We start from the raw sequence: 18064 nt of genomic DNA on the forward strand, positions 1-18064 counted from the left end.
GCCAATGAAGAAGAAAAGGTTTGGAGTCCGAAGAAAGCTTGCCGCGAGATTCATAGGACCATACAAGATCTTGGAACAAAGAGGTCTGATAGCCTACAAGTTAGAGTTACCTGAGACAATGGGTACCATTTTCCCAGTTTTCCATGTATCACATCTCAAGAAATGTTTGCATGTTCCGGAGGAAAGAATAGAACCTCGAGGTATTCAACTCAAATCAGATTTGGTGTATCGTGAGCAACCAGTCCGAGTGTTAGACACTAAGGAACGTACTACTCAGAATAGTGTGGTGAAAACATACAAGATACATTGGGATCATCATGATGAGGGAGATGCAACTTGGGAAACAGGAGAGTATCTACAAAAAGCTTATGAAGATTTTTATAACAAATGGTTCGTAACCCAAATCTCGGGACGAGATTTTTATAAGGGGGGAGGGTTGTAACACCCCGGTGTTATGCCTGCATTTAGTTACTGCAAATCATGCATATCATGCATCATCAAGCATTCTAATCACACATGCCTAATCATGTAAATAACAATTGAAACACCGCTTCGAAACATTTGAAACATGTTGTGAAACGTGAATGTTGCATACCTTTGTTAGACTTGTTTTGCCCTGATTTTGCTTGCTAGGTTAGTAAAACATGTTTGGCTACTATTGTAAATCATCTAGCAATGTTTAGTTCAATTTTTGGAGCAAGGTTTGTATTCAAATTAATTCAAAATTTGGCTTCAAAAATAAATTCCCAAAAATTAGGGTTTTGAGTTAAACGTGGACTTCGATCTTACAATTCAAAATCTAGAAAGAATTTGGCTTTGGTCATAAAAGCAAAGTTGTAGAGAATTAAATTCTAGCCAACTTTCATTTTTGGTACATTTTTAAAAGATGTCATTTTCTTGCTCAAAATAATATTTGAAAGATGGCATGTAAAAATTCCTTAAAAATACAAATGAAAAAGGCTTTTCCCTCCTTCGCGGGCCGCCGCCTCACTTCTGGCCCATGACCGAAGTCGGCCCAGCCAGCCTCCCATGCGCGCCTCGCCTTGCTCAGCCCAGCCCAGCGCCGCACCGCGCCTGGCCTGCCTCCGCGTGCCTGCCTGCTAACACGCCGCGCCGCGCGTCCCGACCGCGGCAGAGCTCGCCCACCGCGTGGCGGCCATGCGCCGTCGATGCCGCCGCGTGTCGCAGCCGGCCTGCGCCTGTGCCCACGCGCCCGCCTACACCTGCTGGTGCCGGTGCGCTCGCTGGCTCACTTCCGTGCTGCCTCGCCTCTCTGCAAGCACCGCGTGCCCGCAGCTCTGCCTCTCGCCGCGCCACGCACCCGCCGGCGAAATCCGCCGCGGCTCCTCCACCTCGGCCAGCAAGCACGCGCCCGCAGCTCCGCCTTGCCCTCCTTCAAGTTGTGCTCGCGTTTGCGCTGCCTGCCGAGCTCAGGTAGAGCCGTCTCAAGCCTCGCCACGCCGGCCATGGCGCCGCCATGCTCGGCCGCCATGGAAGGCCTCTTCCTTCTCTTCTCCAACCCCGCCTAGCTACCCTACCGCATTTGCCATCTTCTCGCGCATCACGTGCACCCACTAGCTCGCCCTGCCGTGGTCGGAGATGGTCGCCGGCCTCGTGGCCGAGCCACGCCGCTGCGCCAGCGCAAGCGCCGGCGTAGCCCCTGCCTCAGCCAAGCCAGGCCAAGCCAGGCCGTGGGCCGACGCCTGCCGGGCCATCTTCCCCCTCCCTTGCGCTCGGGCTGCGCAGGCCAAAAGCGGCCGTGGGCCAGCTGATCCCAGCGGGCCGGCCCAGTAGCGATTGAAGGAATTGTTTTCAATTTATTCTTTATTATTTAAAAATAGAAATGGTTTGCAAAATGTTTGGATAATCAAAGTTGCTCCAAATCTATTGAAATAAATTTGTCTAGGTTCCTTATCATCAGATCTACTAGGAAAAATTATTGCATGTCATTTTTGAAATACTTTTCTGTAGAATTTTATTTAATCATGTATATTGCTGATAACTTGAAAAATATGTAGAAAAATCTATAGGCTTCAGAAAAATATGATTCTAAGTTTGTTAATCTTCTTATGTCATGTATTTCCTAGTAAAAATATGTTTCATGCATGTGTTGTGGGAAAATTTTGAGGTGTAGTTCAAGTACCTTTAATAGCTGAATTTTGTTAATTTAGCTAGAGAGCAAACTTTGTATAAAACATGCATGTGATAAATTTTGTACCGTCATTGTATGCTATGAAGAACATAGGAAAAATACTAACTCTGTTGTTTGACACTTTTCACAGTTCAAAGTATTTTTATGTTCATAATCCTGCCATAGCTTGTGATTTTTGTGTAGGCTAATCCACTCATTCAAATACCATGAAAATCTGATAATAGACTACTTAGGGTAGTAATGTGCTATGGTAATTTTCTAAGATTTTTCTAAGCAAGAAAAATAGAAGTTGCTATTCAAATATATTATTAATTAGGGTTTAATTAAGCATTGCTTTATGTGTTTAAGAAATTAGCAAAGCTTTGGTGTATCTTTGAAGCATTTCATAAGATATGTTGACTTAACATATTAGTAGTAGAAGAGAATGCAGTAGATAACATGTGCTTGTAGTATATTTTCTTGGATGATGTTGACTACCTTTGATTTAAACATATCCCTTGTATTCATCTCATCCGATGCACCGGTTGCATAAGCACTTACGCACATTGCATCATACAGGATCGCAAACCGAGAGCCCAGTCGTCATACCCGAGGAGCCCGAGGAGCAGTTTGAGGTGCAGCCACAGGAAGTGCCAGAAGCCGACGAGGAGGACGTTGAGGAACTTCCGGAGTGCCCAGATCACCATCCGAGCTCCTTCGAGAGAGGCAAGCCCCAGAGCATTTTTCTCCCGGTTTGCAATGATTTAATTAAATACTTTATTTTAATTGATGCATTACGTTCAGGAGTTGTTTGCAACCGTTGCTGCATTATACCTTGTCTACCTTTGTTATACTATATCCTTGTTACCCGGGTATCCGTAGTCGAGTCAATGCTTAGCTGGCTTAGACCGGTAGAAGTCGGGTGATTTCCTGTCACCTGCGAGCTATAGGTAGTTACCTGGATCTGCTTGGATGACTATGAAGTCATGGTATAACTAAGTGTTAAATGAAGTTGAGACCGGACGGAGACTTGCAGAGTTTTGGACTATAGTGTTTCCGTCTGTGTCGATTAAGGACCGACCGTTGTTGGGCCTCGAGTCATGTTGAACGCATGCCTTACATTTAGCTGGCCGGATAAAGTACCTTCCGACCGCGAAGCTAGGAGATTTTTTGGGCCGAGTAGATTGCCCGCAACGCACTGTGCCGGAGCAGGTGTGGTAGGACATGGGGGCGGGATGATAAGACCAAAGTGCAGTCGGTCGGCCCTCGGGTACATGTGGTTCCTGGCAAACTCGAGATACCTAGAAAGTTGACTCGGTGATCAATATCTCACTTTAGCGGGTGAGTGAGGTTTGTGTAAGGAATAAATCATCAGCTGGTTAGGAATCAATTCGAATCGCCATCGCTCCTGGATAGTGAGCACTTGACTTGAGTTACTTCATCGTAGTAAATGTTTATGGAACACTTGGACAGTTATAATGAGTATGACAGTATGGAAGTTGTTTAATGATCATTGGTTATCATTATCTGCTTAATCACATGTTTACTCTAGTATAGGTGTAAATCTAGTCGACAGGTTAATAATAATGAACTTGGCAATAATGCTTTTAGAAAGGTTTTTGAAATGCTAAAAATGCTTCTTTTTGCAAATGAGTCAGCTACCCTACTATAAAGCCCTTCATAATCCTTGGTGTCATTTATTTTTGGTTATGTCGGGTAAGTCTAGCTGAGTACCTTCTCGTACTCAGGGTTTTATTCCCACTTGTTGCAGATGGGCAGATGTATTACGGCTACTGTATCAACTGCCTATATCCTGCGATGGGTGATGCTTAGGACCATGGGCATGGTCATTCCTTACGTCTCGTCTGATGCTTTTGTTGGAGATGATCATTCGCTGGCACTATATTTGAACTCCGCGTGAGTGTGTGTGGTTTGAACAAATGACTTCCGCTACTTTTATTCGAACTGGTTTTGTAATAACTATGTTGAAACTCTGATGTATCTGAGATTGCGAACTTTTATGTAATATGTGATGGTGACCGCTAAACTTATTACGATCTTGGCTGGAATGGAAGTTGGTTTGAAATCCTTCGTGATTTCACGGACTACCGGGTTATACGGGCTTAAGTTTGCTAAATCGTCTGCTCTGGCGGATGATTTTCTTACTTAATTTCGTATAATTGGTCGGTTCTGTTACAGTTGCTAATGTGTCTATCTGGCTGACACACTCCATCATTGATCCATTCATCATCCGTGGTCGCGCTCGCCCACGGCACCCGTGTCGTGCTTATCGATTAGACAATCACTACTGTTGCCTGTGCTCGAGATCTAGGGGTGAAAGAGGGAGGGGGTATGGCCAGTGCATGGACTCGAGATCTGCTAGACACTAGCCTCGAGATCTGCCAGACCTGCCTTGTCCGTTTGCGTGGGGGTGGAGGGGTGACCATGAGTGGGTGAGAGGATGGTGGCTGGGAGAGGGGGCTTTGGTTGAGAGGGTGTTGAAGTTAGGGTTATCTTTAAAGTGGGCGGGCTAGCACTACTACAGAAATGAGATCTAGTCCCGGTTGGGAACTAGCACTACTCCTGGTTTTCCAACCGGGACTAGCAATCCGGGACTAAAGGTGTTGTTCTTTAGTCCCAGTTTGCCACAACCGGAACTAAAGATTCTCATAGCTTTAAAAAAAATAATGCCTTCCACCGCTGCGCCCCGTGAGATTCGAACCCAATACCTCATGCACTGCCTCGCGCGTAGCTTACCACCCCACCTACACAACACATCTAACAATGGATGTGATGCTTTCCTTTTGAACTAACCCATCGGGGGACCTTTAGTCCCGGTTGGTGTTACCAACCAGGACTAAAGGGTCTACCTTTAGTCTGGGTTGGTATTACCAACCGGGACTAAAGGTTGGAGGACTTTTAGTCCCGGTTGGTGGCTCCAACCGGGAGTAAAGGTCCACCTTTAGTCCCGGTTGGTGTCTCCAACCGGGACTAAAGGTCCCCTGCCACTGTGCCGAGCGCAGTAGCCTCGGCACAATGGCAGGGGACCTTTAGTCCCGGTTGGAGACACCAACCGGGACTAAAGGCCTCTCTAGTCCCGGGGGTAAAAAATGTCGAGACTAATACCAAATTGGGACATCGTTTAAAGTCTGTTCTCTGGTAGTGTAGGCATCATGCCTTTTACACTAGTACAAACATTTTCACCAATGGTCCATCGAACGAATAGGAACCGTTGGTGAACAGGGCCCCTATTATTAATGTCTTGTCACTGCTAGAGGGCCATGCTTAATTCCTCCTATGTTGATCCTTCTAACAAAGTGACAAATCATTTGTCACTCATCCTAAATAGTGGTAATATGTTAAATATTATGTTTTTTGTAAACCGTTAGTATCGAACCACCAATGATATATTATTACAAATGTTTTGCCACTCCTAGAGGGTCATGCTTAATCCCTCACGCATTGGCCCCTCTCACAAAGTGGCAAATCATTTGCCACGCACCCTCAATAGTGGCAATAGGTTAAATACTTTGTTTTTAGTGAACCGTTAGTATCAAAATGTCGCTGCAAAAATCTTTTATGCAGCTGTGGCAAATCAGGAACGTTGATTAGTTGCCTGCCTCGGCGCGAGCACCGGCACAGGAGCCGGAGGCGGCGAATCACCCCCCTGCCACGACCACACGATGTCACCTAACGACGGCTTCAGTTCCTGCTTGTAGAATTCACGGAACTCGAGCGAGTCACCGCCGGTCTTCCTCATCTCCACCACGTGCACCGATGGCGCCACCTCGAAGATCTCTGCCTCGATGGCGAGTGCACCTCTCCGACAGTCTTGGCTGCCCTCCATCTCGACTCTGCCCCCTTTGTTTAGCTTGACGCTGAGCTTCCACGTCTCAGCAATCTCCTCCAGCTTGGACACGATCGCCACCGTGGTTTCTTTAGAAGAGAACCGTACCTCCAACCTGTGCTCCTCATCGAACATCTTGGACAGGTCCAACCCGCTCGATCGTGAAATGATGTCAAAGGCGTTCATACTTGAAGGCCTCACGACGACGGTCGGCGAAGACATGGTCACCTTGGACCGCTTCCTCTTCCGGGTGTCCTCATTGTCGTTGTCGCCGTCCTCACGCTGGTGGTGGCAGGCTTCCTTGCCTAGCACCTCGGAGGTCTCGCTCAAGACGTTGGACTTGCCGGTGCGAGGGCAGAGTCCTTTCTGGAACCAGGGATTAGCCGTGATCTTGGAGATGGTGATCCTGGTCTTGGGGTTGGGGTCTAGCAGCCTGGCAAGAAGCTTGCGCGCATCGACGGAGAACCACGGCGGGCACTTGTAGTTGCTCTGTGTGATCTTCCGGTACAACAACATCAGGTTGGTGTCATTGAACGGAAGGTAGCCTGCCAGGAGCACAAAAAGGATCACGCCGCATGACCAGATGTCCGCCTTCGCACCGTCGTAGCCACTCTTCAAGAGAACCTGATGATTAATGGTAAACATGAAAACGCGTTGCACTTTTGTCAGCCTGTACCACTTATTGAAGAGAGAGGCATGCTATTAAGCTTCATGCACATGCACGCATGTTGTATCGGGTCCTGATAACCTCGGGGGCGACGTACGCCGGCGTGCCGCACGCTGTGTGCAAGAGGCCGTCACCGCGCAAGCGGGCGCCGCTGTCCTGCAGCGCACTGAGCCCAAAGTCGGAGACCTTGAGGTTGCCACGCACGTCAAGGAGCAGGTTCTTGGGCTTGAGGTCGCGGTGGTAGACACCGCGGCTGTGGCAGAACTCGACGGCCGTGATCAGCTGCTGGAAGTATCGGCGCGCCACCGGCTCTGGAAACCGTGTGCTCTGGGATAGGCGCGCGAAGAGCTCCCCGCCGCTGGCGTACTCCATGACGAAGTAGATCCTGGACCGCGTGGCCATCACCTCGTGGAGGCGGACGACGTTCGGGTGGCGCACGCGCCGCATCACGTCCACCTCGGTCTTCACTTTCTCTGCCATGCCGGAGCGGTGCACGGCATCCTTGTCCATCACCTTGACGGCCACGACCTCGCCGGTGGCCACCTTATGGGCCTTGTACACCTTGGCAAAGGTGCCGCAGCCTAGGAGGCGGCCCAGCCTGTACCGGCCCATGATTAACCGGGAGTCTTGGTTCTTCTCCATGGCCATGGGAAGCAAAGGAGGTTCTTGGTGTCAGCATGGGTGAAGGTCCGGCCTGGCAAACGGCCGGACCGAGTCTGTATCGTCCCTCTGAGCAGCGGTTGAGATGGTGGACGACCATTGGCACTTTGGCAGGAGAGGTTGGGGTCTGATATGTTCGGTGAGGTCTGAGGCTAGGAGGCGCTAGGCGATTACTGTCCCGTTTCACTAATTTTAGAAGAGAGAAACTCTGTCGGAGGCAATGGTTGGGAGGGAAGTTCTTAGGTCCGGTTCGGTTTTCATAAGTCAGGTGACCTATTAAGTCAGGTGATTGAAAACCAGTAACTTATAAGTCATGCATGTTTGATTGTAGATGACTTATAAGCTCATTAAAGGTGTGGGCCCCACGCGAAAAATGGTGACTTATAAGTTTTAAGCAGGGGTGAACAAACTTAAAACTTATAAGCAGAGGTGGCTTATAAGTTGATGGTGTTTGGCAAAATAAGTCATTTTTTCACTTTTTAACTTAGCCCTTAACCTACCAGCCCGTGTTTGACGATTTCTTCTCTTAATGAGAAAGCTTACTAAACCTCATTCACTTTTTTCTTTCTAATTTTAGAAGGTTGTTGGGGTCTCGGAGACTCAGTGGATTGACCATGGACTAAATTAGGAACTTTAGCTTTAAAGCAAAGAGAATAACAACAATTTCTAAGAGTATCATGAAAAGACTCCTTATATCTTTCCTAATTTATAGGAATTGAGATATTTTGGTGAAAAAATACTCTCCAACAGCATCTTCAATTGGATATCTAAATATAAACATCCTCTATTCCGGATTTCTCGCTAGCTGAAAATGGAGAGTGAGGATGGCTTTCTAGACTAGACTGCGCACACGATATAGAAAAATTATTGGAGAGTACAAATATATAGAAAACGACTTTTACTTAAATGAGAGCAGAATTTAGAAAGGCTCTTGGAGATGTTCTAACAAGGATAAAGTTCTACGAGGAGCTCAAGAGTTAGTCCTTTACATCCTAGAAGTACTAAGAGGATGAGGCCACTTAATCTATACCTAATAATAAAAGAGATGATATTTCTCTCGCTCTTTTTTTTTTTGTCCATCCTCCGTGAATGTGGACCTTTGTTAGACTATGTACAACCTGTTTTATATGACATACTGGACACATGTTCTTAACGTAACCTAGATAGTTAGAAATCCTAATCTAAAAAGATCTCTCGATCTTGAGTACGCTAAATAGAAATCCTAAGCTAAATAGAAAAAGATATAAATAGAAATTAGGCCGATCCCGTGTGCAGCGCCGCCACCGCTCAGATGTAGCACTTTGTCGCCGTCTTTCCTCCGTATCGCGTATACCAGTCCGACGCCAAGACAAACAAGGTGCGGCTCCCCTCCGCGACGGCCTGTTAAAGAGTCGGAGACAGAGTCTATGGCGACGAAGAAGCCAAGGACGGACATTACCGATGATATCAGACAAAATCGAATCAAATTTGCTGTAGTCCGTTGATCTGTTGTTTGATATGGTGTATCCGTGTGCAACCGAATCCATGCACCATAAATCCATAAATAGTAATCCCTATCCTCTGACCAAGCAAAGAATATCAACATGCACAAAGCAGAAAAAGAATATCAACATGCCCCGTTCGACTTACTCAGAAGCCGGCTTATTTGGCTTCTTTTTCAGCTGGAACCATATTTTTTTCTCACAACAATTCAACCAGAACAGTATTTTTCAACCAGTTTCAGCTAAAATTTAGCAAGCCGAACGGGGAAGCTGTGAATCGAATAAAAAATGGTCTAGGATTTTTCTGTCTAGTATATAAAATGTGGCTACTGCTTGCAACCCGCGTAAATCACAAAAAATCATAGAATGGCCGGTCCTTCTCCAAGGAAAACCCCATGCCGGCCTCACTCTATTCACGAGGCGGAGCAGCGTCTGATAAATCGCGGGGGCATTTGGGAATCAATATAAAGCTCTGTCTCCTCATCGGCATGGATCGGGCCCAACTCAGGCCGTCGCTCGCTGCGACACTGCCCCTCTCCAGCAGCTCTCATCGACGCACGATGAGATCTCCAAGTGAGAGATTCATCAGAGAGAAGAAAGAAGGGGGAGAGAGTTGGATTCAACAGTGAGAGCGGGCTAGCGGCTGAACACGGGAAAGGGGAAGACCGGAAGACCATAAAAATAAATGGAGACAAGTATGAGACAGACGGCTGGGATCACCTGAAATGTGTTTGATTGGTTGTGTGACGATGTGTTGGGATCTGTTCCTCCACTGGCATCTATAGCCGTGACGAGGTGCCATGGGCTCAGGTGTGGGCAGCACATCCGAAGCTGGCCGTGCTGAGCACTTGAGCAGTGAGCAGGAGTATACATACTCCTGTAGTACGTTGCTTTTCAAGCGTTCATCCGTGGAAGGATGGTGACTACATTAGCTTCTTGACCATTTAAAACGTTGGTTTTTGTTTTAAACTACTAAAATCCATACACAGCGGAAGGATCTAAACAATGCCTAGAGGGAGCAGGCACATCTAAAAATTTCTGCGTAATTTCAAAGTCAAATAACTGTGACAGTCGGAAGTCCCAACAGTTAGGACCAGAACTTGCTGACACAAACAGCCGGGAGTTCTGGCACCTACGAGAATTACGCTACAAGTGCTAAAACAAACTTTGAGTGAAAGATATCTTACAACCCCACTCAGTAGTGGTAAGGTGAAGTGTTGGGGTTGCTTCTTTAACACCGGAAGGTCACTTCATAGATCGAGTCCAAACCCTAAGAGGAGAGTTGGGGAGGAAGACAAACCAACTTGAACAAATATGATAGCACAAATCACAACAACAACAAACACGCGGGACACAAGAATTTATCCCGTGGTTCGGCAACCCCACAAAGGAGCTCCTACGTCCTCGTTGTTGAGGTGACCACAAAGGTCGGAGTCTCTTCCACCTTCTTGCTTTTCTCAAAGCAACCACAAAGGTCACTCGAGCTTTCCACTAAGAAATCAAGGATAATACAAACTTCTCAAGGCTCTTCCACAAGATGGAAGTTATTGGGCGACGCCTAGCCGGCTAGGGTTCCAAGAACCCAAGAGTAATAGACGCAAATTCAACTAGCTTGACGAAGAAATCAAGTGCTCAAGCTTGTCAAAGTGATTCTCTCACTCAATCCACTCTCCTTTCACTCAAAACACTAGGAGAATCAAAGATTGGACCAAAGAGAAGAGAAGATGGGTGCCTTGAATGCTTGGTGGGAGCTGTTTTGGACGAAGGTTGATGAGCAATGAATGAGAGGTTCTCAGTTAGAAGAGAGGAGAGAGCTATTTATACTCAAAGACAAATCCAACCGTTGAGATCTGAAAGTGCATTTGCCCCCTATGTGGGTTTTGGTGTATTAATGACATCCAAATTAGGACTAATGAGATCTTAATGAGATATATTGAAGCTTTAGTCCCTTGAAAGCTTTAAAAGAGTTGATCTAAGATAAAATGGTATCCCTCAATTCTTCAAGTGCAAAAAGCGGACGAACCTAAAGCGCTCTACAAAGCCTTTTTATTTTGTTTTGGGTTTAGATATGCCGTACTATAAAGAGATATACAAGTTTAGGTGGTCTAAGTAAGATAGAGTGCTCAAGCATAAAAATAAAATAAAAAGAGAGACACAAAATCACCTCACGAACACTTGGACATAGTTTATGGACTTTTTGGTAGTTGGAAGTTCCAGCGTGAGGCGGAAGTTCTAGCTGTCGGAAGTTCCGACGTTTGGTGCTGGAAGTCTTGGTGCTTGCTGACTTAGCCGCAGCCTGCCTACGCATCGTTGCCCGTCGGAAGTCCCGACGGGAGTCGAGAGTTCCGGGTGCCGAAAGTTCTAGCTCCCTCCGGAAGTCCCGACACTTCACGACTTAGCCGCCTGCGCAGCTTCGCCCATCGAAAGTCCCGACCAGAGTTGAGAGTTATGGGTGCCAGAAGTCCCGGCTCTAGCCGGAAGTCCTGACGCCTTGGGACTTTGTCGCTTGGCTCGTCATGTCTGTCAGGAGTCCTAACGGAAGTTGAAAGTCCCAGCTGCCGGAAGTTCCGGCGACCGTCGGGAGTTTCAATGACATGCGAGCAAGCCTAGTGGATTGTCTGTGTGAATAGTATTTTTGCGTTGGGCTGGAAGTTTCGACGATCTGTGTCGGAACTTCTGACTCAGAACTGAACAGTTGGATTTGCCCTTGAGTATAAATAGCTCTCTCCTCTCCTTTAACAAAGGACCACTCATTCTATCAATATAGCTTATTTTTCAAAAATACTATCATCGATTTTCCTGCCAGGGAAGTCAATGATAGGATTTTCAAAGTCTAGTCTAGGTATAACACTATAGGGGAGATATATTTTCCTCTGAGAGAGGGAAGTATATCGATATTGAAAGAGAGATAGCATTTCCTCTTAGGGAGGGTAGGGTATCGGAGTATTCCCCCCTAGTGAGGGAGGTTAGGGGGTGAGTAGGCCAAGGGGAAGTACGTTTAATATCTTCTCTTTTCTTACTAGTGACATATCTCAACGGCAATGATAATTGAAATCACAATAATGTCCCAAAATAAACATATCATGATCATTGGACGGGCTATGATTGCTTATTCGAATACATCTTGGGTAAGTGTCGAAAGACTGGCATACACATACCTATACGTCAATAGCTAGGGAAGATGGAATCAGACTAATGTCATTTGATATGAAATTTTGGGATAAATAAAATTGGTCAGTCACATTCCATCAACCTTAAACTTTACTTTGAAAATCCTCTCATCGACTTCCTTGGCAAGAAAATCGATGATAGTATTTTTGAAAAATAAGCTATATTGACATAAGGGAGCGGCGCCCCACACTCCCTTCCTAAGCGTAGCGTAGTGAAGATGTTGTTTTCGATAGAAAGGTTATCTAGCATGAAGCGAAGCGTTATAGGTGTTCAAGCGAAACGAGGTAGTAACGACTCTTTCCTGGGAGGGAAGAGGAGTGTATATCGAAGCGTAGCGAGTTAGATGAACGGAGTGAGCTATAATTGACCGGAGGGAGATTATAGCGAACGAAGTGAGTCTATGCGCGTGCATGCATAAATAGATCGCACGCGCATACACACATATGTGTACACGTAGGCATTTCTCTGAAGAAGAAATCAAGCCAATAAAGTCCTATATAAACATGCGCTATATCGCATGTTTATATTGCCCCTAATGGTATGACACCAGGAGGCCCGAAAAACATGATTTCGGACCGATAGGACACATTTAAGATAGTTTTCGTGTTATACCATATGCCATATCTAGGGATCTGATACCCTTTCCTCCCGACACTGTTCTTGATGTGAATCCCTAGGTATGGCCTATCATGGCCACGGGTTACATCAAGGCATGTCAGCCTCTTCCCTGGCCTTAGAGTTTTGACCTAGGCCCATACGCTTGGACCTGGAGTGGTTGGCGGCGGTATGGGCCCTCGTCGGACGAGACGGAACCCGCATCCTCAAGGTCGGGCGAGACGGAGCCCGCGACCTAAGGCGAGACAAAAACCACATCCTTGGGGTCAGGCGAGATAGAGCCTACACCCAAGGGGTCGGGCAAGACAGAGCCCGCGGCCTCGAGGTTGGGCAAGACAGAGCCCATGGCCTCGAGGTCAAGCAAGATGGAGCCCGCGGCCTCGAGGTTGGGTGAGATGGAGCCCGCGGCCTTGGGTGAGATGAAACCCGCATCCTTAGGGTTGGGTGAGATGGAGCCCATGGCCTCGAGGTCGGGCGAGATGGAGCCCATGGCCTTGGGTCGGGCAAGACCTTTTAATATGTCTTGAGCCATCCAGGGAAGTCAGTGTGGGCGCTAACTTCCTTGCTTTGGGTATCCCTAATATCGATACCCGACATTAGCCCCCGAGCCTACGGAGGAGAAGAATACTCCTTTGGAGACTTTTCCAGACGGGAGGACTCTAAGGGCCTTGGCCTTCTTTTTGTAGCCCACGGCGTGTCCTGGTAGGACGGCAATTCTCTTTTGTCGCGATCGATCTTTTTGGGGCCATGTAATCATAGGATTCTGGAGGTCCGAAAGATTTTCCTTGATTCTGGTCCCCTAGGATCCGATCAGTCCGCCATCGTACTATGACCGCGCATTCGATCTCTTTACGAGTCCAACTTCCCTCGAGCCCCCGCACGTAGTAGGGGTCTGGTCGAGGGTCAGCTCATCTTTGTGATCGTCATCCCTCAAGCTTTTTTTCGATAAAACATAGGGGTTGAGCCATGCCATGTTTTTCCTCGATGGACGAGACATGGTGCTCGGTGAGCTATTAATGGGCTAGTCTAAGTGGGGCCTCGGCTTCCTATTCACTGGGGTCTGGCATGGGTTAGCTGGTGACCGACTCTAGACTCTTGGTGGCCAATCTATATAGTTCTTGGGTCCGTTCGGCCGGTCCCAAGGGCTCGTGGCCTTTCTACGGGGAAAAACCATGGACTAGGAACCAACCAAAACTCAAACATGGGCTAGGATGCCCACGACGCTCATGTGCCCAGGTACTGGCGGCTAGTGGGCCCATCCCTTTCCACCCCTCGCTCTAAGGGTTCCCCGGAGCGGCTGTGAACCCGTCGGTGGGCCAGCCTTCAAACTCCTGGTCCTAAATGGGTCGTACGAGCATTTTCAGCTATGTATCCCTCCTTACCTGCAATGGTTCTTAGCCCATCGACCAAGCGAACCATCATTCGGCGTGTCCTTTGAGGGCGCGACAAGAGATAACGTGCGCATGATCTTTGAAGGAAGGTGACGTGACGCGGCGCAGCGGGCACATGAACCTAGGCGGATGGTTTGCCTTCTCGCCCAGCTCGGTCCTATAAATAGCGGCCTCCCCCTTCACATTTTTGCACACCAAAACCATAGCCTTACCTTCTCCATTTCTCCGCCGCCGCCATTCAGATCTGTCATGCTTGCTAATCCATTGCCGAAGCTCTAGATCTGTAGCTTCCGCTTCTCTGTTGTCGCCTTTGCTTCTCCGTAGCCACCTCCATCCTCCATGGATTCGTGGTACCGCTCTGATGTTACCCATGCGTGTATGGAGGGCCTCATCAAGTGTGGTCTTCTTCATAGGAGGACCGATGCGGCGGAGTGGCATGTGCCCGACCATGAGGATGCGTCGACGCCGCCTGATGGCTACGTCGTCTCCTTCATGCCCTTCCACGAGCGTGGACTCGTGGTTGCTCCCCACCCGTTCTTCTGAGGTCTACTGCATCACTATCAGATCGAGCTATAGCACTTGAACCCCAATGGGATCTAGCACATCGTGCCCTTCATTGCGATGTGCGAGGGATATCGGGGGATCGAGCCCCACTTCAAGCTGTGGAGATATTTCTTCTCCATCTCCTTGATCAAGAAGAAGGAGAGAGGCTGAGAGACCCCATTGCCAATGGGATGCATGGGCATCCACCTCTAGGGGCAGCGGGTGGAAGAGTACATGCCCTGACTGCTCTCTAGAACCAACAAGGGGCGGCACTCGCATTGGTTCTACCTGAAGAATGACCCTGATGCTCCCTTGCCTGTCTTCTCTGGGCGCCTGGTCAAAGAGGTACCGCTGTCATGGACATGGGGGCCACTCGTCAAGGAGAAGAAGAGGATGCATGACCTCCTTGAGGCCATTACGTTCCTAAAGAACCATGTCCTCTATGGGGTTGGCATCATCGAGGGGTATAATGCGAGGAGGGTGGCGCTGCTGATGGCACGCGTCCTCCTGCTGTATGGGATGATGCTCGAGGTGTAGCTCTTCAAGACAACGCTTGCCCAGGGGCTGCTCCACGACAGCAAGGTCGCATAGTGCATCAAGGAGGCCATGAGAGAGGCCAACGCCATGTTCCTGATCCCAGGGCATCCCATGATGTGGCCGGACGCGGGCTTCATCAAGCTGCCGGCGGGGTTAGTCTTCTAGGACTCTATGGCACCGCTGCTAGAGCACATGACCATGAGGGTGGTGAACCGTGCCGCAGATGAACAAATGAAGACGAAGAAGAATGACGAGGAGAAGAAACGGCGGTAGAAGTAGTGAGCGAAGCTACAGCGAGGGAAACGTCGTCAAGGCTCGTCGAGAGAAGAGGAGGAAGAAGAAGAGGAGGAGGTGGTGGAGGATGATGGCTCTAGGTCGCCCATCCCATGGGATGATCTGGCCGCCGGGGATGAGGACTCGCCTTCACCATAGGCGGGGCCCTTCCTACGGCATGCCACAGGGCAGGAGGGGGAGGACACGCCCCCGGAGCCAGTGGAATCAAACCACCCCGCCCCATCCGGACCTTTGATGGTGGCCTCAGAACCGACGGAATCAGGCCGCCTCGCCTTGTCTGGACCTTCAACGGTGGCCCCAGAGCCGGCGAAATCAGATCGTCCTGCTCCATCCAGACTATTTATGGTGGCCCTAAAGCCGGTGGAAACAGGTCGCCCCACTCCGTCCGATCCCTCGGCGACGCCTACAGAGTCAGCGGGAGGTGGCCATTCTAATTCATCCGAGCCCTCCAAGCCGAGGGAGGGCTCGAAGCGGCAACATGCCGACGAGGAGCAGCCGAGGTCGAGCAAGCCAGCCCCAAAACATCCGCACATGATGGCATCAGGGTGAGTCAAGAGTTTTTTTGTCTTTTTGTCTTAATGAATTTTTGCCATGAACTAACTGCCATGTCCCTTGCAGCGTCGGAGGGCATGGGACTCTCCTACGACTCGCTCCAAAAAAGATCCTCCTTTGGCAAATGCGCTAGGAGTCGGCTGGTGCCGCACTGGTGGTAAACGTGAGTGGCGTTGGGTCAGCCACATTGTCGATCGGGGAGGCGCAACCGATGGCTGCGTCCATGGGAGAGCAGGCGGAGGAGGGCACATCTAGGGCACCGAGGGCGGGCGTGGTGCGGCCGGTCGTGTCCTCGACATCATAGGTGGAGGCGGCACGGCCGGAGCCATCATCCATGTAGGTGGTTGTGTCTGTGGCGGGGCAGACAGAAGGGGGCACACCCGAGGCATCCTTCACAGATGTAGTGATAGCGCATGCCTCCATGTCCACATCACCCTCCCCCTCTATCGCTAGAGGAGCCGCTCTGGAGGAGCTACCGCCACAAGAGAGGTTGGTGCCGCTTGAGGTGAACGCGGGGACGTCCTGGTCTCTCATACAGGTGGCTGCCCTCGATGATGCAGCAGAGGAGAGAGAATAGGGGAGCATCCACACAGAGGTTGGGGACGCAGTTCATGCCCTGACCACCATGCTGAGCTTGATGCGTGACATTGTCACCCCGGTTGGCTAGGTATGATATGATCGTGCTTTCGACCCTCATGTTCTCTTTCCACACCTCTAAGTCTTGTCTTCTACGTAGATCCTTATGGCCCATAGCTGGGAGAAGTCCTAGTTCCTTGCCGAGGAGACGCGGTAGAGTGAGAGGCAAGCCGCATAGCTCGCTGTCGCCCGTCGGGAGGTGGCTGAGCTTGCCCCAGCCGCCCAAGAGGTTGCTGACCTTTGAGTCAGGGAGAAGGACGCTCGTGATGACACCCATGAGGTCGAGGAGAAGCTCGCGGCCCTGGTCAAGAGGGTGTGCATGGACGACGTCGAGGCCGAACAGCTACGAAAGGAGCGAGACAATTTTTTCTGGGCCATAGAGGAGCTCCGCACAGGGATTGACCTGGCTCACTAGGAGCGTGCCAACGCTCAGTAGCGGATGGACCAACTCGAGGATGAGCTTCAGGGGGAGAGGGACCTGAAGGTTGCAGCCGAGGGCATGTCTACCGTGCTCGCCGTAGAGGTCGGTCAGTGCCAAGAAGAGGTCCGGCGCCTAGAGGCCAAGGTGACCCAGTAGTGCGATGAGGTGCGCAGGCTTTTGGCGGACATGAAGGGTAAGTCTTTGGTTTCTATTGTTGTCTTTCTCCCTAGAATCCATGGTAAGCCTTTTGACATGGTCAGTACGTGACTTGGGTAGGTCTCGATGACAAGCTCAGGGCAGAGGTGGTGAAGAGCCATGGCCTAGAGAAGGAGCTCAGCGAGGTGAAAGACACCCTCTAGAAGGAGAGCGACGAACATGACAACCTACGCATCACCGTCTAGCTGGTCTGCGATGAGCTCGAGCTAGCCCCAGAGCAGGAGACAAGCTCACTCATGGTTCGCGCCACCTGAATCATGGACCGGGTACGTGATATGGCAAGGGGCGCACTCTGCTTTGGCATTCACTGATCATTTGTGAATACCCATTCCCATTATGAGAACATTGATCTGGTGACAATGAGCCAAGGCTTTGTGCCCGTCTATACCGACGCTGAGCTGGACGACATCAAGAGGGAGGTGGCCCCTGGAGCATGACCTTTCTGCCAAGATAGAAGATGAAATCACCCCCTAAGGGGTTAGTTTAGTCAGATAGGTCAGGCAACACATTTGTAATAAGCGGACAAGTTCAAACCCTTTTGTTTTGTTTAAACATGCTTGTTCTTTTGTTTCGATTGAACAAATTTGTTTTTCTCCCTTTTTATGTGTAAAAAGGGTTAATGCGTTCCGACCCTTACTGTTGTTAAGACTATAGAGCTTGAGGTGTGGATGAAAAACTCTGATCATGCTGGTAAGCAAGAGTGCCATAGCCGCTAGGGCATAGGTTTCTTGTAGTCCGACCAGTTTTACTCGGTGTTCGTTTCCGCAAACCTTGCCTCTAGGTTTTTAACGTGAGAAAGGGTTGAGCATGGCGACTATTTTAGAAAGTTTATATATATACCCTTATTAGCCCCCGAGTGAGGCCCGACCCCTAGCCGGTCAAGGAGATGATAGTGAAACTGG

At 49.2% G+C, this 18064-nt stretch overlaps 1 protein-coding gene across 1 annotated transcript; it reads right to left on the minus strand.

Annotated features, from left to right (window-relative positions):
* Window positions 1-5726: 5726 nt before the first annotated feature.
* LOC136453284 (CBL-interacting protein kinase 30-like) lies at window positions 5727-7293 on the minus strand. The gene is made up of 2 exons (XM_066453857.1): window positions 6727-7293; window positions 5727-6602 (listed from the first exon to the last, which is right to left on the minus strand). The coding sequence occupies exons 1-2, from the start codon at window positions 7291-7293 to the stop codon at window positions 5727-5729; spliced, it is 1443 nt and encodes a 480-aa protein (XP_066309954.1).
* Window positions 7294-18064: the final 10771 nt, after the last annotated feature.

Source organism: Miscanthus floridulus, chromosome 5 (assembly GCF_019320115.1).
Source record: "Miscanthus floridulus cultivar M001 chromosome 5, ASM1932011v1, whole genome shotgun sequence".
Taxonomy (NCBI): domain Eukaryota; kingdom Viridiplantae; phylum Streptophyta; class Magnoliopsida; order Poales; family Poaceae; genus Miscanthus; species Miscanthus floridulus.

Bases quoted from the DNA above. Each gene is read 5' to 3' on its own strand.
- LOC136453284 (XM_066453857.1), bottom strand. From the start codon at position 7,293: ATGGCCATGGAGAAGAACCAAGACTCCCGGTTAATCATGGGCCGGTAC. The intron at 6,603-6,726 runs GTTATCAGGACC...ATTAATCATCAG, and splicing joins CGGCGTACGTCGCCCCCGAG to GTTCTCTTGAAGAGTGGCTA.